Source organism: Podarcis bocagei, assembly GCF_964188305.1.
Source record: "Podarcis bocagei genome assembly, chromosome: 15".
NCBI lineage: Eukaryota > Metazoa > Chordata > Lepidosauria > Squamata > Lacertidae > Podarcis > Podarcis bocagei.
This window is the reverse complement of record NC_138141.1, coordinates 16645846-16668987: the sequence shown is the minus strand read 5'-3', so window position 1 is coordinate 16668987 and position 23142 is coordinate 16645846. Positions and strand designations below refer to the sequence as shown.

The 23142-nt window shown below is 49.4% G+C and overlaps 1 protein-coding gene across 2 annotated transcripts; it reads left to right on the top strand.

The window, feature by feature from the left end:
* Positions 1–377: 377 nt before the first annotated feature.
* On the top strand, positions 378–21916 carry TMPRSS13 (transmembrane serine protease 13). 2 transcript variants are annotated; one of them, XM_081172268.1, is made up of 14 exons: positions 411–542; positions 3170–3325; positions 5733–5913; positions 6733–6843; positions 10777–10899; positions 11072–11201; positions 12203–12295; positions 14971–15014; positions 15717–15876; positions 16465–16640; positions 16778–16876; positions 17031–17173; positions 18151–18303; positions 19844–21916. In XM_081172268.1, exons 2-14 carry the CDS (start codon positions 3308–3310, stop codon positions 19862–19864), a joined length of 1452 nt encoding a protein of 483 aa, XP_081028394.1. In that variant the 5' UTR covers positions 411–542; positions 3170–3307; the 3' UTR covers positions 19865–21916. The 2 variants fall into 2 exon arrangements, with proteins under 2 accessions (XP_081028393.1, XP_081028394.1); XM_081172267.1 differs by lacking the exon at positions 3170–3325 and having other exon boundaries at positions 378–542.
* The last annotated feature ends 1226 nt before the right edge of the window (positions 21917–23142 follow it).

Sequence of the window (23142 nt, the reverse complement as noted above, 5' to 3'; positions counted from 1 at the left end):
CTGCTCCTGATGATGACCTCAAGTGGGTGGGGCTCCCCGATACTGCCTGCCTGCCTGCCTGTGAAGGCTCTTTAAAGGTCTAAGGCTAGGCAGGCTCCAGGCTCAAAGAGCTAATGGCGCGGTCAGTGTGATGCCTCCCTAGCTGGGTTTCAAGGGCCACTTCTCTGAGCCAGGAGGGAGCTGTCCCAGTGGGAGCCGTCCCAGCACACCTGAAGGGCAACACCTTCCACCTGCCTCCGGGAATCTGGCAGGGAAGGAACAGAGAGCTGAGCAGCAGTGCTTCAGGTTGGTCCAGTTTCTTCCCTGGATTCCATCCGTGGTTGCCACACAGCTAACAGGGAGTGAGCCAGGCAGGCAGGCAGGCCTGACGGACGGACTCCCCATTCGGAACAGTTGCCACTCCGTTGGGTTGGCTGGCATCCACAGCCCAAGAGTGAGCAGGAAGGCCACCCTTGGCAGTTCACCATGGGTACTGGGAGGTGGCAGTGACCCAGAGCACCTGGCAGAGAGAAGAGGCCATGGAAGAGAGACCAGCGAGCCTGGTAAGTCAACAGAGGAGGAGATGCAGGGGCCTTGATGTGGGTCACGGGGTGAGGGGCGGAGACTGATTGAAACAGGGCAACAGGCTGGAGGTGGGGGGAGGTGGACTTGAGCCTTGTCCTGAGAATCCCAGCTGGGCAAAAAGACCTCACTTGTGGGGCTGACAACAGACAAGGCTGCTCTCCCCATCCTGATACTTCCTTGTTTTCCCTTCCTCGCAGCCTCAGCACCACCAGCTGGCATCCTGGGGCAGTTGCTGGTGATAGATCCTGATGTTGAAAACTAGATACCGCCCAGCCCTACTTGTTTTCTTAGCCCAATGCGCAATATTGTTTGCAAGTTCTTCTTCCTAAGTCTGAACCTCAGGCTTCCTTCATTACCAAAGCCCTTTGCTCCTTATAGTATCCTGGGGGAGATGCTGAACAATCTCCCCATCCCCTACTGCTTTCTGGCAACTTTTCAAACCTGCCAGGCCAGGAGCCAAAACATCCTGGTCTTCTCCTCTGCCTCCTTTTCATGTTTGGTCAACAGCCACTGTTTTCCTCTTCCTGGAGCTGAATAATCAGGATTGCTGCTGTGGGTGGTGGTAAAACCGCAGGACTTCAGGGTAGCTGTCCTTTTTTTTATATAAAAAAAGATATTTATTAAGGTTTCAAAGAAAAGAATTACATGAATTAAAAAAAGAAGAAAAAGAAAGACAAAAATAAAAGTAAAAGAAAAATACAAAATACAAAAAAGATAAAAAACACTTTAAAAAATACATCAGTCTTTCCATACCTTACATTCATTTCCTTGTTTCCCTGACCTCCTCACACCTCCCTTTTTGTATTCCAATTCAGTTAGTTAATTCAGCAATTTCTTTCCCTCTTTGTTTTTATCTTAGTCCTTTAACATAATATATTATAACTTTGGATTCTCACCTGTTAACAATCCATTTTTACATACACCTTTATAACATTGCTGCTTAAACCACTTAGCTTCATTCTGACATCATTCTAACATTCATTAATTTTGCAATATTTCTGTAAATAGTCTTTAAATTTCTTCCAATCTTCTTCCACCGACTCTTCTCCCTGGTCTCGGATTCTGCCAGTCATTTCCGCCAATTCCATGTAGTCCATCACTTTCATCTGCCATTCTTCTAGAGTGGGTAGATCTTGTGTCTTCCAATACTTTGCAATAAGTATTCTTGCTGCTGTTGTAGCATACATAAAGAAAGTTCTGTCCTTCTTTGGCACCATTTGGCTGACCATGCCCAGGAGAAAGGCCTCTGGTTTCTTCAGAAAGGTATATTTAAATACAGGGTAGCTGTCCTGAGGCTGGTGGTGCTTGCAGATGGTTTGGGACAGCTGCAAGGAGAACCTCAAGACAAGATCCTGGTGGAAAGATTGGCCCCACAGTGTGCCCATTGTTGTGCTTGCATTGGTAGGTGGGCTTCATGGACGGGGGCTTCTTCCCCCTCCCTCCCAATTAGACCAAAGGATGTGGGTGGGGGTCCATGCCAAATATCTAATTGCCCTCTTTCTGATGTGACCAGGGGTTCAAGCAATTCACACCCATTTTTAGGAGGAGGGAAGCGGTTCATCCTGTGTGTGTGTGTCCATGTCTGCTTATCTATATTTAGCCACACAACTCAGTGGAAGCCTCTGCACACTGACCTCACGCTGCTCAGCACCTTTTAGGATCAGCCCAAAGATCCTAGGCCTGACAAGCCATCAAAACTTCAAGTATTGATGCACGTAGAGGAAACAGGTCTTTGGAAGCTGTGCTGACAGTCAGAAAGCAGTTTCTATCTGGCCCTCTGACAAAAGCTTAGAAATCAGAAAGTTCTGGCTGTGCCTCCTTTGTCTTGAGCAGGAACTATTTCCCCTTGGAGAAACAGCCAGTTCCCTGTTCTTCTGTCTCTTCTTTGACATGAGGGCTGCCTTTCCCTATATGTGGCATTGATGACTGAGAAGCCCTCTTGGAACTTGTCAGGGCCAAACCAAAGCTTGCATTGGGGCCAAAAAGGAGACAGGATGACACAGGAGATCTGTGGCTGGGTCTCTCGGCCGTTTCATGTCCCCTTAAAAGCCGTAATGGGAGGGAAGCCCTGCAAACTGAATTGCAGCAGTGACATGGGAGTGAAACCTTCCCCTCACTCCCATTTCACCACACACAACACCAGGCTTATAAGCCCCACAGCAGGGCTAGCACCAGCTTGTGAAAAAGATGATGGTGATCCAGTTAATAAGGTTGTTAGTGAATCAGAGAGAGAGAATTTTCCACCTGGTTGTGACATGATGGCCCAGCAGCATTCCATGGCCCTGGGAGGCATCCCTGCATTTAGAAAAGCGCCAGGTTGGAACTGGGATCATCATTTCTCAGGCACTGCTGGTCACCTGCTCCCTGCACTACCAGAGTTGCTGCAGGGCAGAGGGGTGGAATTGCTGATAGTTTCAGCTGGGGCACATGTTGGAGTCGTTCAGCAGAATCCCTGATCTGGATAACTGAGCTTCCCGCCCCAAGAATGAGTTTCAAAGCTTTGCTGCGGAACAGTCTTAAAACTAGATACGTATAAACATTACTAAGAACAGAATACAAATTACACATTGCACTCACTACGTACAAACTTTTATATTTCTAACAGCATGTACAAAACAGCCCATAAGCCTCCTGGCCTAGGAAGTCAAATGACAGCAGAGGGCCAGTTGGGTGCCACTGTCTGCTATAAATACTCCCAGATCTGCTTCCTCTCAGTCTTGGCAACTTGGCCTTGAGTGAGCCCATGGGGTCCTCGCCCTGTGTGAGTAGACATTTCTGACTTTGGACTCTTCCAGATGACCTGTACATGGAGCATCTATTTGCCCTGGTTTGTTTGCACAAAGCTAATGCAGTTGTTAGACTACTGTTAGATCCACAGAATCCATTGAAAGCACTCTTACAACACTTTCACAGCCATGGCTTCCCTCAAAGTATCCTGGGAACTGCAGTTTGCTAAGGATGTGGGCTTCGTAGATCCACCATCCTTAACAAACTACAATCCCCAGGATTCTCCACAACTGTAAAAGTGATATAAGAGTATTTTGAATAGATGGTGTGGATATGGACTCAGTCTGGTCTTTATTGAGCCTTCATTCTGATTTGTTATACAACAGCTAACATTTATCCTGAATTCATCCAAATTTGCTCGCAGGGTGTTTCTGCATTCAATCACCCCACATTTCCAGTGCTTTTCACTGTCACTTTCCAAACTTCAAAGTGTTCAATGCTTTCGTGAAGTGGATTTTCTGCGCTAGAGCAACAGAGCCCTTTAATTCACTTTAACTGTGCAAACCTAAAGTTCCCAAACACATTTGAATCCCTCCTGGGAAAGTGGCAGGCTGGAGGCACCCCAGGCTTCTTGCCCAAGAGACTTGCCTGCCTTTGCCCACAAGGAAGACAGTAGCAAGCAGACGCAAATAATCAGTCCTTGGCTATTATAGGTGTGTTCCCAAAGCAGAGGTGGGGGCAGCCACTGCCTTTCCAGGGAAGGAAGTGCCTGAACTGAAGCACCCAATCCCCCCTCCCTTGGTTGCTCAAACAGATACTAATGATTGACTCAACAAGGTGGCCTCATTGAGGGGGAGCCATCTGCAGTAACTAGATGCACACACATAGGTCACACCAGAATTGATCAGGTGACTTCTTTGCAAAGATGCCCTGTGTTCCCATCCCTTGAAGAAGCAGCTTAAGAAAACATTTCTGGAGGTCCCTGCGCAGCCTGGACTCCTGGCAAATAGAACAGGGCTGGTCTGGAACATTTTGCATCTTGGGGCAAAATGCCTCACCCCACTGCCTCCCCCTCCTCCAGAACTGTGCCCTACCCCTGCCTCCATGGGGGGCATGCTCACAGCAAAGAAGGCGGCAGTGGGGGCATGGCAGTGTGGTGCAGCATTGGAGAAGACTGGCGGGATTCTCCTTGGGCCCAGATCTGCCTCAAGAGGGCCAGATTAAGACCTTTAGAGGCCCTAAGCACTTAAAAGATTTTGGCGCCCCCATATATATCTAATTCAAAATATAAACAATAATAAACCATAAAATTAAATTATATTTTTTCAAAATGAAACCTGCAGCGAGATGGAAAATAATGTTTATTTTTGTATACTTCCACTTTATTTATATTTTTTTGGGGGGGGAATTTCTCCTACTTTTTCAAATTGCAAAGTCTTTGATCAGATCCTCAAAACCAATCTTACACAACACATCTGTTTCTATACTTAGTAGAGATAAGGAATCCAGCCTGCCTTGTTGCGTAGTCATTCCGTTGGGATTTTTAATATACTTACAAGTGAGAAAATGAATGGACAATTTATGACCATTAATGCTAAAAATCTGGCAATGGAAAATTTATGTGGTGCCCCACCCTTCCCTTGATGCCCTAAGCATGTGCTTATTTTAAAAAGGTAAAGGGACCCCTGACCATTAGGTCCAGTCGTGGCTGACCCTGGGGTTGTGGCGCTCATCTCGCTTTATTGGCTGAGGGAGCCGGTGTACAACGGTGTACATGTGGCCCGCATGACTAAGCTGCTTCTGGCGAACCAGAGCAGTGCACGGAAATGCCGTTTATCTTCCTGCCGGAGCGGTACCTATTTATCTACTTGCACTTTGACGTGCTTTCAAACTGCTAGGTTGGCAGGAGCAGGGACCAAGCAACGGGAGTTCACCCCGTCGCGGGGATTCGAACCACCGATCTTTTGATCGGCCAGTCCTAGGCTCTGTGGTCTAACCCATAGCACTACCCGCGTCCCTTGTGCTTATTTTGCTTATTGGTTAATCCAGCCCTGCCCCTCACCTCACTTTGTGGGCAGGCAGGGCCTGCAGTGGAGGCATCTCTGCTTTGATGCTTCTATAGCCTTCAAGGACAGACCTACTAAAAATGGTGGGATTTCTCCAGGGCTACTGATGAACACTAAGAGCTGAGCATAGGAAGCTGAGTATATGTCAGAACATTCAGTATTCTATACATTGACTGGCACTCCAGAATTCCAGGCAGTGGACAATCCTAGCCCCACCTGGAGATGCCAGGGATTGAAGCTGCGACCTTCTCCAACATGAGTGAGGGTTTTTTTAAGGCCTCAGTCATGTTGACCTTTGGCTCCATAAGAGAAATAGCTATTACTGGAGACCCTTTTCAGAACCCTTTATTCAGTCTGAACCCTTTTTACCTGCAGGAAACTCCAACCGTGCATCATGCCAACCTGAATCCCAGCTCTTGTGCCTCATCATCTGTCCTGCCCATCGTGGCCCAACCTCCCCCACCAGAAGAGACCATTCGAGGAGTTGCCTTCAGACCCTACCCTACAGACTCCAGACTGGCTCCTGTGCCCTGCGTGGCTCGCGAGACCTCAAGGGGTAAGATGGAGGGTGGGGTGGGGGAAAATGAAGCCACCTGATGGAAGCTCCTCCTGCTGCTGGATGTATATTGAGGTGGGAGAATCTGGATGGTATATCCCAGGCAGGACTGGCAGAGTCAAGAACATCTGCACCTTTCAAGGGGCTAATGGAGAAAGGCAAAGTGTTAACTCATCCCTTCCTCTTCTTGACTTCTGAGATTTCAGGGTAACACAACAGAGAAGGAAGAAATGAGCACAGTCAGGGGATGGAAGGAAGCAGGTCTCCCCAAGAATGAGGAACCCAATTGACCTTCAGAAATTAATACAGAAACAAAGACTGTAAATCCTGTTTTCCTGACAGCGGATGGGTGTAAAGATTTTAAAACGGTGCTAGTCAAGATGAGTTTGTCTTTAAGAAAAAGCTTGCAAAATGTCTTCTCGGAAAACCTTCTTCTGTTGTCCAGGAGAGATGGGTGAAAAGCTTAACATACATTTTGGGCTCTGCTTGAGCCTTGGACTATTGAAATTTCTTGATTAGTAATTGTGGGTAGAAGGAGGGACCCCATATCTTGGTTGAATATTGTCAAAGCAGTTCTACATTTAAATGTACAAATGATAAGGGAGGAATGGTCCAGACTTTAGCAAAAGGAGACAAATTAATTTAGCCAGATGCTCCTTGCAACTCAGTTTTGCTTGGACATGTGAGTCTGGTTTGCTGTAATAGAGTCTCTCTCCAAAATTTCCTTCTATGGTGTGGACTTAACCATAGCAAAGCTGGATGTTTTAGGGGTATTTCATAATTGTAACCAGTCTGGTTTCTTTCTTTCTCCAACTGCAGCCTCCTCCACTCCAACGTTCAAGGCGTCTTGGAGGATGGGCCAGAAGAGGTTGGCCCTCATTGTCTGCATCTTAATCCTCATTGTGCTTCTGGTGGCCCTCATCCTGCTATGTGAGTCCTTCTCCTCTCATTTGTGGTGGGGAGGAACGTGTCTCTGCTCTTCCTTCATTCCTGGGAATGAACATCCTGCTTGAAGAAGAGGGCAGATCTCATACAATTTATGGGATATTTTTTAAAATATCCCTGAATATAGGTAAAGGTAAAGGGACCCCTGACCATTAGGTCCAGTTGTGGCCGACTCTGGGGTTGCGGTGCTCATCTCGCTTTATTGGCCGAGGGAGCCAGCATACAGCTTCCAGGTCATGTGGCCAGCAGGACTAAGCCGCTTCTGGCAAACCAAAGCCGCGCACAGAAACACCGTTTACCTTCCCGCCGGAGTGGTACCTATTTATCTACTTGCACTTTGACGTGCTTTCAAACTACTAGGTTGGCAGGAGCAGGGACCAAGCAACGGGAGCTCACCCCGTCGTGGGGATTCAAACTGCGACCTTCTGATCGGCAAGTCCTAGGCTCTGTAGTTTAACCCACGGCGCCACCCACGTCCCTGTCCCTGAATATATTTCCCCCCAAATTCATATTGGGACAATTCCCTTTTAGGCCAATCAAAATATTACAAAACAGAGTGTGAGCTTTTGAGATCTCCAGACCTGAGGCTAGATGGCAAATGAACTGGGAAGAGAGGGAACTTTTTTGGCTTATGTTGAAGCTATGGAGTCTCCATCTGGCTGCAGTCTTAAAACAGAGTGGGAGGAGGATGGAGAAGACATTCAAGTGAGGTTGTTTTAGGTGCTAGGCAGGCATCAGGTTTCACCAGAGAGCCTTGGAAAGAAGAAATACACAGTGGCTGATTTCCCCCATCTCTGGAACTACAAAAACCAGCTGCAGCTACTCATCTCTCTCTGTGTCCTTAGGCAAAACACACAGGGGCCTTGAGAGGTAGAAAAGTCTTTTCTTCTCATATTTTTTTATTTTGAGAAATCAGGTTGTTTAGGTTTGCATATATTATTTCCCCTCTAATGTTTATTTTTTTTAGGGTGGGGATGAAATTACAGAATCTTTTCTTTCCAAACTTCTCGTCTACCACCCCATATTATTTGGACTACAACTCCCATCAGTCCCAGCTAGCACAGCCATTCTGCCCGGGGATTATGGGAGTTGTAGTCTGAAATATCTGGAGTGTGCCAGATGGGGGAGGTTGTTTTGGTATGTATTTGTGCGTAGAAGCTTCTGTTTTCTTTCTCCTGGGGTCCTGTTTGGGTGTGAGAGTAAATAACTAATCGCAGTATGACAAGGAGGGACTGAGCCAGAAACCAAATACCGTATTTTTCGCTCTATAACACGCACCTGACCATAACACGCACATAGTTTTTAGAGGAGGAAAACAAGAAAAAAAAATTCTGAATGAAACAGTGGATGTATCATTTTGGTGCTTCATGCTGTGGCCACAAACATGTGATTTGACGGAGAGTTTGGGGTAGGCCAATGCAAAAATCCTGAGAATTCAGGATCTGTGCTTTGTAACCACAGCAACCGAAAACAGCTTTTACAACTTTGTAAACAAAGCAACCGAAAACAGAAGAGGGTGGGCAATAAGACCCTGAGGCAGGATGCAGGAAAGCAGCAGCCTCCTCTCTGCAGCGCGCAATCTGATTTTTGCCCCTGCACTCGGGCCAGTCGGCTCCAGGGACCACACATTCGCTCAATAACACGCAAAGACATTTCCCCTTACTTTTTAGGAGAAAAAATGTGAGTGTTATAGAGAGAAAAATACGGTACTTGACTGAGGGGCCTGTATGTGCTGCAGAAGACACACAACAACCTAAATGTCATCTCGCCTTCCTTTTGCTGCAGGGCAGGAAACATGACAGATACCCTGGTGGGTGGGTAAATTTGGCCCTTGGAGTTCTTCCATCTCCTTTTGAAGAGCCGAGAGTCCTGTGGCTCATGGGAGGGGCCCTGCTGTCCCTTACACCTGTGTGCGTTCTTCTTCCTTGCTCCTCTTTCACGTTCTTAAGACTATGTACCCACCATACGTTTAAAGTACATGACCTCCCCCAAAGAATTATGGGAACTGTAGTTCGTTAAAGGTTCTGGGCATTGTAGCTCTGTGGGAGTAAACTAAAGTTCACAGGATTCTTTGGGGGAAGTCGTGTGTTTTAAATGTATGGTGTGTATAAGAGGCTTACCAGTTGTGATTTTAAAATGAGGAAGCAACGCAAAGGCAACAAGCAGTTTGAACAGGCAAATAAATGCAAATGACATGGTGTTACCGGGTGCCCCATTTTTCAGGGTTCTGACTCTGCCAAGCCTGTCTTGAGAACTCCCCGCCCAGTTTTAGATGTGACCTGGATTCATGGCTCCTCCCTTCCTTGGAAAATTGGCTGAGAGCCCACATTCCCTCACAAGGACACACTGGCTGGAGCCTTCTTCTTTTTCTCTTCTGTTTTGGAGTCAACAATTGGGAAGGGAGAAGTTGGGGGAGCAGCTGCAGGCCAGGCTCCCTTTCCTTGGCATCCATCCCACCCTCCTTCTGCTGGATGGTCTCAAGAGGGTGGCTCCTAAGGCTGCCCATTTGTTGATCTTCTCAGTAAGCTATGAATGCCGTGACAACTGACTATCCATGCTTCAGAGGTCCCACACTTGTTCTGTGCACACACCCCACTGTGTTCTGCTCCCATTCCATACCATGGCATAGCCATCTGTACAGGAAAGAGAGTGGCTGTCACCTGATCAGTGTGACTTTAGCAGTGCCGATTTTTTAAAAGAAAAATCCTTTTTGAAAATTGCACATAAAAGGATTTTTCATTTAAGTGTTATTACAGTGTTGTTGTTTTTCTAATATAGGTGTTTTGGCACTCATTAAAATATGAGGAGGCTGTCACTCCTAAAAAGGTGCCAATTGGGAAATATTCTTGTAATTAAAAAATAATAATAATCTAAAATGTTTCCATTTGAGCTCCACTGCATGGATCTTTTTTTATATAGGCAAAACAAAAACAAAACCATTTTAGCATAAGGTCAGGTTCAAAAAATCTGTGCCACAAAAATAGCACTGACCAGGAAAGTACTGTAATTGTGAAAGCGATGTGTTGGGCTCGCCTGCCCAGTACATATGTCACAAGGCGGTAAGCACAGTGCGAAAGTCAGTGCTATTTTTCTAGTAAAAGATCTGCAGGAACTTGCCACGAATGCCTCCCTTGTTCTCTTATAATGGCAATAGCGCCACCTGTGAGGTGCTGGCACTGAGTTCCAGTGAGTTCCGGCTGCAAAAAAAGCCCTGGCCAAAGGCGATCCACACTTGTACAGATTATGCTTTTGTTTCCTTCACCTATATTTTTAAGCAGAATTTTCTGCAAGCTGAATGAACATGGGAGAAGCACAAGGAAAGCATTGGGGGAACTTCCAGTATTGGTTGCAGTAAACGCCAGTTGCTGGGAATTAGGAGGGGAGACAGGACTGCCAAGGCTCTCAGATCCCGCATGAAGTTGACCGTTGCCATAGACCGCTTGGGCCTTGGGCCTGGTGGCAGCTGCAGGGCTCTTTTCACCTTCCCAATTACCTTTTGATGATTGTATCAGGCAGGTGCCCTGTTTTGTTTTTAAAAAATGAACTGAGTGTGGTCAGCATCTAATATAGAAGCACTTTTGGTGTCATTTAGTTTATGAGGGATCGTCATGCTCACTTTGACCACATGCTCTGTGTGTGGGAGGAGAGTGTCCTCGTTATCCTCTGGAGGTCACGAGGATCACGAAGCCCTGACAAGAGAGGCGGTGTTTTCTGAAGGCTTGGAATTCCCTTCAGGGCATAACAGCTTCCCTCTGCTGGTTGCTGGAGCTTTCCTGACACCTGGTGGACAAGCCGTGGCAAAGAACACGGGAGCGTAAACACAGAAGCCGAGACAATCTGTCAACGCAGCTCAGCTCAGCTCAGCTCAAAGAGGGTGAGATTCATGAATCCCTCTCCCTCTTTCTCTGCCCCTCGCAGTCTTGTTCTGGCGCTCCGGCACAGGCATCGTCTACAAGGAGCCGGAGGAGAAATGCGACAGCCACGCGGTGCGCTGCGATGGGGTCGCCGACTGCTCTCAGCGGAGCGACGAGCTGGACTGCGGTAATGCCTTCCCCCGGGGGTGCGGAGGGAGGGTTGTGGGGTGGGGCGACCTGCGGAGCTGGGGCCGGGCAAGGGCTCGCCGGGTCGGGAAGGTGGTCGGGCTTGAAGCTGAGTCTTCCTTCTCCTCTTCTTCCTCATGGTCTTCACTGGCTCCTCCTCTCCGGCTCTGCAGTGCGCTTCGCCGGGAACGAGTCCTTTCTCCAGGTCTACTCGGGGCCCCAGAAGCGGTGGCTGCCCGTGTGCAGCAAAGACTGGACGGAGGATTTATCCAGGAAGACCTGCCGGCAGCTCGGATTCCTCAAGTAAGTCCTGGATGGGGGCAGCAGGCAGGCAGGAGCGGAGAGAGACAAGCAGGCAACCCTCCTGCTCCTCCTGGGGCAGTTTCCCAAGCGTCTGCCGCCAGGCGCCTCCTCGCTGCCACCCCACAGGGAGGGTGTGTGGCTTACCTGCTTCTCCCAGCAAAAAAGGAGGAGATAAAAGGGTCCCTGCCTTATGAGGAACGGTTGAAGGAGCTGGGTATGTTTAGCCAGGAAAAGGGGAGCAAGCTTTTCTTGTCCTGCTCTGGAAGGTAGGACTGGAACCAATGGCTTCAAGTTGCAAGAAAGCAGATTCCGACTAAACATATGGAAAAAACTTTCTGACTGTAAGAACTATTTGACAGTGGAACAGTCGGGAGGTGGTGGAGTCTCCTTCCTTGGAGGTTTTTAAGCAGAGGCTGGATGACCATGAATGCTTTAGTGAGAACCAGTGTGGTGTAGTGGTCAAGAGCGGTGGACTCGTAATCCGGTGAACCAGGTTCGATTCCCTGCTCCTCCACATGCAGCTGCTGGGTGACCTTGGGCTAGTCACACTTCTCTGAAGTCTCTCAGCCCCACTCACCTCACAGAGTGTTTGTTGTGGGGGAGGAAGGGAAAGGAGAATGTTAGCCGCTCTGAGACTCCTTCGGGTAGTGATAAAGCGGGATATCAAGTCCAAACTCTTCTTCTCTTCATTAGTTGAGATTCCTGCACTGCAGGGCTTTAGACTAGATGCTCCTCGGGGTCCCTTCCATCTCTACAATTCTGTGATTCTATGTGGGGTGCCCCCTCCCTCAGGCAGTGGAGGCCCAGGCGGGGGTGACATCCCTCTGCTTCCCTCGGGGGCAGACCCCTCTAGACACCCCCTCCACCTTCCATCTCATCCACATGTGCCCCCTCCACTGCCTCTGTCTAGTACAAACACATGCTGGGTCTGCCCCAAGATAAGCCTTGCGCCCCAAAGATCGGCTCTCACATGCTGACCACAGCCTCCTTTGTCTCCCCAGTGCCTCCCTAACAGATTATGCCCCTCTCTCGTGGTCTGGGAACAGCTTCGCAGCCGGAGAAATGAACAACACAATCCAGCAGAGCCTCAGAAGGTAAGGGAGCAAGGAGTGGTCTTTGGAAAGGGGAGAGGACAGCCCTTCCCTCCTATCAGTGAGATTCTGAGACAGGGTAGCAACCCCTTGCTAAGATTGGTCGGCTGTTATTGATTGCCCCTTTGTAGACTGGTGGTGGGGCTGCACTGGCCCCTCTCCAATCCTGGGATCTGCGGCGTCAGCCCAGGAGATTTTCTTACCTTAGGCAAAGGTCTAGATGGTGCAACTACCACCCACCCCATTTCTGATACAGAAACCAACCAGACTGGCTGTTGAATCTTCTTTCAACATGGCTGGAGAAGAGACCATGCCCTCTACTGCACCTGAGGGCAGAAAGTGAGCTTAGGGGATGCAGAACTGACTGTGTGGTGCACACGGCTCTTTCTCCACCCGCTCATTGCCACTCCCCAGCATCTGCCGCTTGAGGCAGCTGTGTCCCCATACCAAATGATAGGACTGGCTCTGCTATTGCCGTAAACAAACTGTGACAGATCCCAGTGACTATTTCTAGAAGCTTGCAGTAGGGGGCATGGTTTGACTAAAATTTGGGTGAGTCAGGGGGTGGGGATTGTAGATTTCATTAAATGCACCTACACACACACACACACACACACACACACACCACACACATAACACAAGCATTACATAGGGGGGGCAGAGGGATTACTAGAATGAGTACGATTCCAGCTTCTTCCCTCTCTTGCTTGCCTACGCAGAATGCCAAGGGCTGCACCCTTCTATTGCCACAAATCCACCCCAAATCCAGGTATTCTTAGATCTTCCTGCCATATAGCAACTCATCATGCAATCCTGGATGGGCCTCCTCCTGCAGGGAAGTTCAGCAACTATAGTTCAGGGTGGCCCAACTGGGTTCAACTTCAACATGGAACCCACAGACCATACACTGCCTAAGCAAGGCACCAGACTTTGGGAAGGAGGTGCGGGGCTTTGGCAGGGTGCCCTCCCACATGGGCGTAGGCAGGTTTCATGTTGGGGGGGGCAGAACCTCAGTTAGTTAACAAATTTTATTTATTTACTTGATTTAGGGGGGCAACTGCCCCCCGGCTACACCTATGTCCTTCCACTTCCTTCCCAAAGCTAGGGAAGTGTTAACTAGCCTTTAAGAAGGAGTTTGGAGGACTCTAGGACCCTGTCAGAGCTCTCACCCTTCCTTTACAAAGTCCAGTGACTCACCTAACTGGCTTTGGGAAGACAGTGCAAGGGCTCTGTGTGTGTGTGTGTGTGTGTGTGTGTGTGTGTGTGTATGTGTGTGTGTCAAATGTTGCAGAGGGTGCCAAAAAAGTCCTTGAGGGCCACATATTGGATCACCCTGCTGTAGTGGAAAGAATCAAGGAAAGACACCCCACCGCTTGCCGCTGTCCAAGACCCTGGGCAGCTGCTTGGCCACGTGGATGAATGGACTGATCTGGTCTAGGGCACCTTCCTGTGTGCTGGTTCCAGACTTCCCATCATGCTTAACCATCAACAGAAGTTCAATTCTTCATTACTAATTAAGTCCCATAATCTTCCGTGGGTCTATTCTACATGTGTCTGGAATCTGAATCTAACCCTAAATTACATGATTTCTGTGTGGTTATTGTATATAGTCTTGTGTAACTTTTGAAAATTGTTTAAATGTGTGTGTGTGTTTGTGTGTTTGTGTACAGAAAGATCCCCCAGATTTGTGTCTCTCTCAGGCCAGATTACAAAGATGTTGTTAGCTGAAGCTGTGAATTTCACAGGAGATCAGTTTACCATGTGCTTCCTGACAATGGTGCCATCTGCTATGCAAAATTATTCAAGGCATTACTTCCCTTTAAAGAACAAAATCCTAACATCAAAGGAGCTGTGAGAAATGAGACTTTTCACACCTTAAAATGTGTGAGTTCCAGAACATAAATTAACAATTATTGCTTAACCAAGTGTTTTGTTGACCACCCTCCCAAGACTGGGGAGGCAATTTGTTGGCTAGAGTCTGCCCTTCTGAACTGCAATGAGGAAATGGCCTTTACGGGCTCACCTGATACATATTGGAGCATGTGAGATCGCCATCCCACAACTCTTTTAAATGTGTTTTATTTAGCTAAGAACTAGAAATGGCAAAAGAACTCCAGCTACGTCTGCCAGGTTTATTATATGTTGACTGGGGCCCCTTAACCCTCGAAAAGTCTGGTTTAAGAGAGTCAGTGGAACCATGAAAAATGCTGAACTTTGAGAAGCGAGGTGGCTCAAATCCTCCCTTAGCCAAGGAGGCCTTGAGAAAGCCACTGTTTCTTAGATCAATCTGCTGGGAGGATAACACAAAGTTGGGGAAACTCACCTGATGGATGTGGCACTCCTTTCCCCCCCTTGGCATCGGCCTTTGCCTGGGCGCTGTTTGGATCATTGATTCCCTGGGCTGCCTAGCACAGGGATGGAGATCCCTTTCCATGCCTGTTCCAGCCAAGCCTGCTTATTCTTGGCACACAGGTGTTCAGAAAGCCCATTTGTGGTTCAGGAGGAATGTGGTCCTTCCTGGCACCTCCATGTGTAAGTTAGGTGGCTGGCTGGCTCTTGGAGACATGATCCTACCCCAACTCCATCCTCTTGGCCAGGGAGTCCCATTGTGTTGACTCTGCAGCCTGCTGGACCCATCCTCTGAAACCTAACAGAGTCTGTTTTCGTCTCTCCTCAAGGTCCCAATGTGGCACTGGAAAGTATGTTTCCCTCCGATGCACAAGTAAGGAGACTTTGCTGTTATATAGGTGGGAGGTAGGTGGGGAGGGTCCCCTCCTGGATCTCATGTTATTTCCATTGCTATACCCAAGAGACTGAGCTGTGAGCTACCCTGAAGTGCTCCCTGCCTGACCATATATTGCTCAGTCCCTTCATTATGCAGAAGCATCATGGGCCCAGCACAGCAGAGAGGTGTGAGTGAGAAATAGGAGCCTCCAGTGGTGGATGGTCTATTAGGGCAAATGGGGCATTGACCCACTCACCTCGGCCACCCTCTCCACCTACCTATGTATCTGTCTTCTGATATGCAGCCCAGAGGGTGGGCGTGGCTTTGAGTTTCCTCCTCCTTGGTCTCCGTGTTGCTATTGTGAAACTCATCTGGGAGGGGGATGGAGACAAAACTAGCACCCATTGCTCTGCCTCTCTGCCTGTCATTGTCTCCATCTACTGCTTCCCAGTCCCAGGAAAGTCCCTGGGTGGGCCAAGAGATGGGAGTGGCACATCACTAGAGAGAGAGGGCAGGAGGAGAAGAGTTAAAGGAAGCCTTGGGTGATACAAAGGAACTGTGCAATGCCAGATCTCACCATGGCATCTTTTGGGCACAAGCTCTCCTGGGGCGCAAGAGTTCTCTGCTTGCCCTTCCAGCACCCCTGGTCCCTTCCAATGCTACAATTCTATGATTCTTGCATGTCTTCTCTCCCTGTAGACTGCGGGCAAACAATGTCTGGCCGCATTATTGAAGGCAATGAAACAACAATCAATAAGTGGCCTTGGCAAGTGAGCCTGCACTATGGGTCGATTCACATCTGTGGAGGGACCATCATTGATCCTCAGTGGGTCCTCACAGCAGCTCACTGCTTCTTCATGTAAGTAGCATCCCTGGCCAAAACTTGTGAGGTGGGGGCTGAGTTGGAGGGTTGGATCTGCAGGGGGAAATTAACCTTCTGGGTTTGCACTGTGGCTACATGTAGTTCTGAGGGATATCATGGCAGGCTGGAGAATGAGATCCAATGAATCCAGAAGGTCCAACAGGAAGGAAGGAAGTGGACTATCTACTCTGACATCCCATCCCTGATACCTACTCCACCTGTTATTGCAAGGCAGGAGATGCCATGCCCACTTCCCTGGACAGGTCACCCCACTCCACTCTCTTCCTCATCCCCCCACCCCGTTTGCTTGCAGCTTCCTCCCAACTGCAACGTAAGCCCCACCAGCCTCTGCCCTGTCCTTTTTGCCCCCTGCCTCCCCTCCATGCCTCTCTTTCTGATAAAGTAGCTGCATCACCTGGCACCCAGTCCTGATCCAAAGCACATTCTCCCTCCCTCTCACATGCACCCCTGTCACATATAATTCATGTTCTGAGCACATGTTCCTGCTGAGGAAGATGGCATTGGGCCAAAGCAGAAGCGACTCTACCCTAACCTGTGTGACATTTCATCCTTTGGGCATCTAAGGAATAGTGTGAAGATCCTGGACCAGTGGAAGGTGTATGCTGGGGCCTCCAACCTTAAGCAACTGCCTACTGCGGGCATCCCTGTTTCACACATCATCATCAATGCCAAATACGATGATGATCATGATGACTTTGACATTGCACTGCTGAAGCTCTCAAAGCCTCTGACCTTATCAGGTAAAGCTCCCTGACTTTATGCTGCCACATCTCACCTTCCTCCCTGCCTTCCTGGTGCTGAGGTCCCTTGGTGAAACAAGCCCACAGCCTCCCCCTCAAGGGGAAACTAATCTCTCTCTCTCCTCTCTCTGCTTCAGCCAATGTCCGCCCAGCCTGCCTCCCCATGTTTGATCAGAAGTTCCTGCCTGGGAGGACCTGCTACATCACAGGCTATGGCAAGACAAATGAGAATGAAGGTAAATTGGGGTGGGGGTTCTTCATCTGATGGGTTGTAGAGCTGCAGCTTGAGGGGTGCAGAGGACCCCAAGCCAGCTGCAGAGCAAACTCCAACAGGAGGTGCTGGTGTGCCCAGGAGAGCTTCTCCGTCTCATCATGGCCTGCTTATTTCAGAGAATACATCACCAAAGCTGCGGGAGGCAGAGGTGAAGATAATTGACTACAGACTCTGCAACAGCCAGAATGTCTATGACCACTACCTGACCCCACGGATGATGTGTGCTGGGTACTTGAAAGGGGGAAGAGATGCTTGCCAGGTGAGATTGGTATTTTGCTGAAAGAAGGCAAGGGGGTGTGGTTTCAGGAGTACCCATGGGCCCTCAAGTTGGTCATCCCCCATCCTCTTCTCACTGGTGCCAGGAGCCAAGTGCCAAATGCCCAGGGGCTGAGGTGGGTGCACTGAGCACCAAGTGGAATGCTTTGACCAGAGGTGTCAAGCATGGAGAGTTCCCCTCTCCCTTTGGTAGCTTCACAGATAAGAATTAACGAGCAGTTGATAGGTTTATAGTCCCTTTATTCCAGCATCATGTTGCAAGCACAAACACACAACTCGCCGCAAGTAGATCAGTTGCCTACTTTGAATCCTACTTCCGCAGCAAGAAGTGCACCAATGAGAAGTTCCTCCCCTTCCCTGCCTCCTTTGTTCTCTGTACAGACCTTCAAGTCCATGGGGAGGAAGGGTCCCCCACGCTCTCCCAGCTGCTCCCTCCCTTTTGGATCTCTTGTCATTATCTCATAGCTGGCTAACTCCTCCCTAAGCTGTTTTGCTTCTGTGTCTGTGTCTGCCTCTCTCTCTGCTTCTGAAAATGCTGGAGGCAGAGGGGCGGGGCGAATACTCCCCCTCCACTTCTGTGAGGAGTTGATCTGCCTATGACTGCATTCCCCAATCTTCAGATCCAGACCATTCCCTGACATGAGGTGTCCCTAAGAGGCTGTGCTTTCTGGGGATGGAGGGCTCAAAAAATTACAAGTCCTGCCCAGCTCTTTAAAATGTTGAGACAGGTGATCTGCCTGCTGTGTTGCCATGAGAAGAGCTTATGCCCAGAGCACACATCCTGTCATAAACTCTAGGCCTGCAGTGGAAAGTCCCCCTATGTGGTGCCTTCATGGGCCCTGCTCACAAGCCACTGTGGCCGACATCTCCTGGGGGACCCAAATGTCAGGTGGCTTCTGCTCCACCCCTCTCCAGCCTCTGGTTCCATCTTGCCCCACTGACCTTCTCTCTCTGCCCCAGGGTGACAGTGGAGGCCCCCTGGTCTGTAATGACAGCTCCCGTTGGTACTTGGCTGGCATCACCAGTTGGGGGACTGGCTGTGGCCAGAAGAACAAGCCTGGTGTCTACACGAAGGTCACAAAGCTGCTTAGCTGGATTTACAGCAAAATGGAGGTAAGGGAGCATGTGAGGAGCCTGCTGGGGGCCGGCTGACTTCTTTTAGCTTAGGAGACTGGCAGGCAGACTACAGTGAAGAGGTGCTGGAAATGGTTGCAAAATGTTTCTTCAGTGCTCTGCTAAAAGATCAGAGGTTTGTTCAGCAACTCCTGAGCCAGTGAACATGCCTCTTAGTGGGAAGGAAGCATGTCCTTGATTCATTGCAACTTCTAGGTCATGTTATGGGGACAGGTCTGAAATACCTAGTGCCAAAGCCATTCTTCACCCCTTCTGTCCTACAAAGGTGGACAGACATGGGCGTAGTCAGCATTTTTTTTAGAGGGGGGTGGGCATTATGTTGGGGGGCAGAACTGAGTTATTGGCAACACAATTGATCAGTTAGCTAAGTATTTTTAATTGATTTAATTAATTTTTAATAATATTTAATTGATTTAGCGTGGGGCAGCTGCCCCCCTGCCCCCCGTCTACGCCTATGTGGACAGAAACTTATATTTGCAAACTGAATGCATCTCCTTTTCATTGCCCTGAAGAAGATGCCCTGGGGAGTTCAAAAGTGTGGGAATGTTGTGGATAGTAGGAGAGGACATATTGATTAAAGTACATTCCCCAGTATGTTGCAGGAAGCTAGTTGGTAGATTCATTTGAATCTCTTTACTTAAGCAATCCAATCTGACTTGTCTAGATTGGGTTTGTTCCTGGTAAATACCCTCTGTTACCTCTTAAAAAGAATAAAGACACAACAGTCTTTTCTTAAAAGAAACAAGAAGTTTACTTACATTCAGTTCACAGTATGATCCTGAAGACCCGCTTTAGCTTGTAGTTACAGAACAGTTTTTGAGTTCAGCCCTTATGGGAATGAGCCCGTGTGCTGCTGGCTGAGAGCCAGCACGCAGCAAAAGCATCAAGATGGAATAAAATGAAGAAGAAGAAAGAGGAAGGTGGCTGCGTGACCAGCCCTTTTATGGGGTCTCTAAGGCTGCGTGACCAGCCCTTTTATGGGGTCATCTACCTGGTCACATGCAGGGGGAGGATGCTCCAGACCAGGTATGACAAGAAGTCCTCCTGGCTGGAGCAACACCCCCCTGTGTGTCCACTCTGGGCAAACAGGAAGTGTTGTACAGTGGTACCTCTGGATGCGAACGGGATCTGTTCCGGAGCCCCGTTCGCATCCTGAAGCGAACGCAACCCGCGTCTGCATGTCTGCGTGTGCGCGGGTCACAATTTGCTGCTTCCACGCATACGCATGACGTCGTTTTGAGTATCTGCGCATGCGCGAGTGGCAAAACCCGGAAGTAGCACATTCCATTACTTCCGGGTCGCAGTGGAGCGCGACCCGAAAACGCTCAACCCGAAGCTACTTCAACCCGAGGTATGACTGTACTTGACTGCTTGTTAGATCTCATAAAAGCTTGCATATTCCAGAGTAGCCGAAGTTCAGTCTGGCAGCAGGTGCCCCTTTCTCGCTTTACCCCAGTTGTGGGGAGGAAGCAGCTGCTTTCCGTGGGCTCATTTCATTCCTTCCTTCCTTCCATTCCAGAGCCAGAGCCAGACTGACTGAGAAAAGAAGGGCTTCTTCTGCCCCCAGCACCACATCTGTTTTCCCATGGAAAGGTCCTCATGGAGGCTGGGGTGGCCAGATGCATTTTCCTGCTCATGGGCCATCAGGATGACTGTGTGGCAAAGGACAACCTTTTCCTCTCCCCTCTTCTGGTACTTCTGGGCTGCTGCTGCTGCTGCTGCTGCTGTCAGTGCCTCTTGGACTCTGGCTTGTGCCTCTGGGGGCTGATGCGACTGATGCTGGGCTTGGAATGGAGCATCTGGGAGGAGTGTGGAGTGTGATTATGTCCTCCCCAGAGAATCAGCTGCGCTCAAGCTCTGGAACTGCTCTTGGGATCAGGTTGCATTGGCCAAAAGGGAACAGACCACTTCTCAATGTTTAAGGTTGCCTCTTTGTGCAGTTTGGACCAGGAATGGATTGGATAGGTCCTTGCACTTGGAAACGGGGCAGAAGAGGAGCCCCTGTAGCATCCTTGGCTGCTGCATCTCTGCCTCCTTTGCATTTTAGAATCACGCTGGCTACACCACAAGACCTTGGAAGCTAGGCCCACCTACCCACTAAGCCTCCCTCACTGGGAAGTCCTCAGGGCACAGCTAAGAAATGCTTCAGCCTTAGGTATATCCATGCCACTCACCCACTCTGGGGGAACTGGACCCCACCGGTGATCCGATGTGGAGACACTGACAAGCTGCAGAAGGATGCCTCTCACTCCCCAAACTGTGGCACTCTGCCGTGGGAACAAGTCTCTTCTTTGCCCTTCTCTATCCTGTTAAACAACACACCCTTGTAGGAGGACCTGCCTCCTTTGCTCTGGCACAATGGCTTCCTATGGGGCATTCCCATTTGCAATGTCAAGTGAGATGCAGTCCATTGGTCTACCTGGCTCTGTACTGTCTGCTTGACTGGCAGTAGTAATAGCCCCACCTCCTGAAGCTTCAGGTGTGGCATCTTCTTAGCCAGGCGCCCTGGAACTTCCACCTATTGCATGTGAAGCAGGTGCTCTGCCACTGAGTTATGACCTCTCCCTTTGAGGTAGACCATGGTAGCGAAGCTGCCTTCCTATAGTGCAGAGAACTTCTTATCTGTGTCTGCTACCAGTAGCCAAGGGCCCAGCCACCAACTATGTACCATTTGCCTATTGGCAAAGGCAGCTGTTTCGCCACATCAGCGTCATAGTTCTTCAAAGAGAAATGTGCATAATTGGTGTGTAGCAATAATAAGTTTGCTAACAGGAGATGCAGTGGCATAGCATGGAGGGGGCACAGGAGCGGTTGCCCTGGGCGCAAAATTGTTAGGGTGTGCTTTCATCACTGGACTCTGTTGGCAATGTTTTCTCTATGCAAACCAGGAGTGACCTCTCCAGACAACAAAACAACTCTTCTTATCTCTGCAACTGAGATCTCTTGGATGATGTGGACGCCATTAGGCAGTTGAATGTGCATGTGTACTCCATCTTTTCGCCTCCCATTCCTTGTGTGGCCTGGGCACTAGCAACCCACGCTATGCCACTAAGGAGGTGTGAAGAGGAGTCAGCCTTAGTACTGTGCCTACCCCAAAGAACTGGGGCTGTTAGGGGGCTCCTTGAGCAGCAACATGCTCTTTAAAGACCACACCCCATGCCACAATTGCCTGTAATGTTTATACACATTTCAACATTAGCCTGATAGTAACTGTTGGGCAATTATTTCTCCTGAAATTGCATTTCCATAGCTCCTGGGTTTAGACTTTTTCCTGGTGTTGGAGGGAGAGCCACTTCTCCTGATCTTAGGGCACAGGATGATGTACAGGGTGACCTTCTTGCCCATCAAATCCAGAACCCGGGGACTTCCCAGATGCATCTGGGTGCTCACAAGCAGAGCTTGATGATTAGCCCCCTGCATCTGGTACTAGGAGTTAACTTCCTCTCACTACAAAGGCTCAACCTAGCTGTTCGGGGAAACAACTGTAGACAGACCTCTCTCCTCCACAGTGTTGCCTGATCCTCATTTAAAGCCACCCAAGGTGGTGGTTTTTGCCACTTCTTGTGAAAATGAATTATATTATTTAATTATGTGTTGTTTGAGGAAATACTTTCTTTTGCCTGTCCTGTCCTCTCAATCAATCACATTGGATAAACCAGAGTTCTGGGCTTTGCATTTGAAAAATGCTCTCCTGGTCAGTTTACACTTCATCTTATAGATGGGCAGTCTCTTAACGAGTGGTGTCTTTCCTGCAAGCAGCTTCCTCTCTAAGAGACTGCACCCCCCCCCCACTCCCCACAGAAACCAAACAATTACTGGGTTAGGCTCCTAAAAGACCATTCTCCAGCAGTGCAAGGTCAGCAGGATTCCTAGGGCTTAGAAGCCATTGGGCATCTGTCTGGCAAACCTTGGAGCCACCTGTTTTGTTAAAGGAAGAAGAGGGGGAGGCACTGAATGCCCCCAAGGAAGGCAAGGCAAGTAGGGTGTGCAGGGAGAGGGAACAGGCAGCCCAATTGTCAGGGAGGAGCAACAGCAGGTTCACCACCCCTCTGCTAGAGGTATTGTGTGGCTGTGTGTGATGCTGATGCACCTTGGTCTTGAATGCAAATCTCAAAAGAGCCTGGTCAGGAACAGGGAAGCCAATCAGCTCGGCATTTGCCCAGTTGATGCAGCAGCAGTTGTACTAGCCCCCAAAGGACCTAGGCATTTTCCACATTGGTACGCATTACTTCAATATTGAGCTGCCAAAGTTCAGCGCCTGCTGTTGCTGCTCGGTCCCTGGAAAGCTGCTACAGCTGGATAGCAGGGAGTGGACAAGTCAGGGCCTCCTCTTGTTCTTCTTGCTCCAGTGACCAGGAGGAGGAGGCTTCCATCCAGACAGGCAGCCCCTTAGATAGCTAATGGTGGTGTGCTGGGCAGCCAAACCAAGCCAACTGCTTGCTCCTTGCGGAAGAGATGGAGAATCGCATTGTCTTCTGTCCCCGACGGAAAACTAGGCTGCCCTGCCGGAGACTCTTCTCTCGCCTCCAGAGCTGACCAGCTTTCCCGACGGTTAGAGACACGCAATGGCAAGTCGCCACTTGATGCTGCTGGCCCGCTGTAAACCCCCCCCCCCGTCAGGACGAGGGAGGGAGCAAGGCAGGGTCCGCGCGGCAAGGCTTCTGGTGCTCGACGTAAGCTCGCTGGACCGGCGGTACTCTCATGAAACGTCGAGGTCCGGGGTGGGGTGGGAGACACAGCGGGGGAGCCGTTTCCAGAGTAGTGTGGAACAACCCAAGTCCTCCCAAGGCTGGCCGTAGTTGCAATCGCGGTGAAGGC

Bases quoted from the DNA above. Each gene is read 5' to 3' on its own strand.
- TMPRSS13 (XM_081172267.1), top strand. From the start codon at position 519: ATGGAAGAGAGACCAGCGAGCCTG. The intron at 10,900-11,071 runs GTAATGCCTTCC...CCGGCTCTGCAG, and splicing joins GAGCGACGAGCTGGACTGCG to TGCGCTTCGCCGGGAACGAG. The intron at 18,304-19,843 runs GTAAGGGAGCAT...CTTCCATTCCAG, and splicing joins GGATTTACAGCAAAATGGAG to AGCCAGAGCCAGACTGACTG.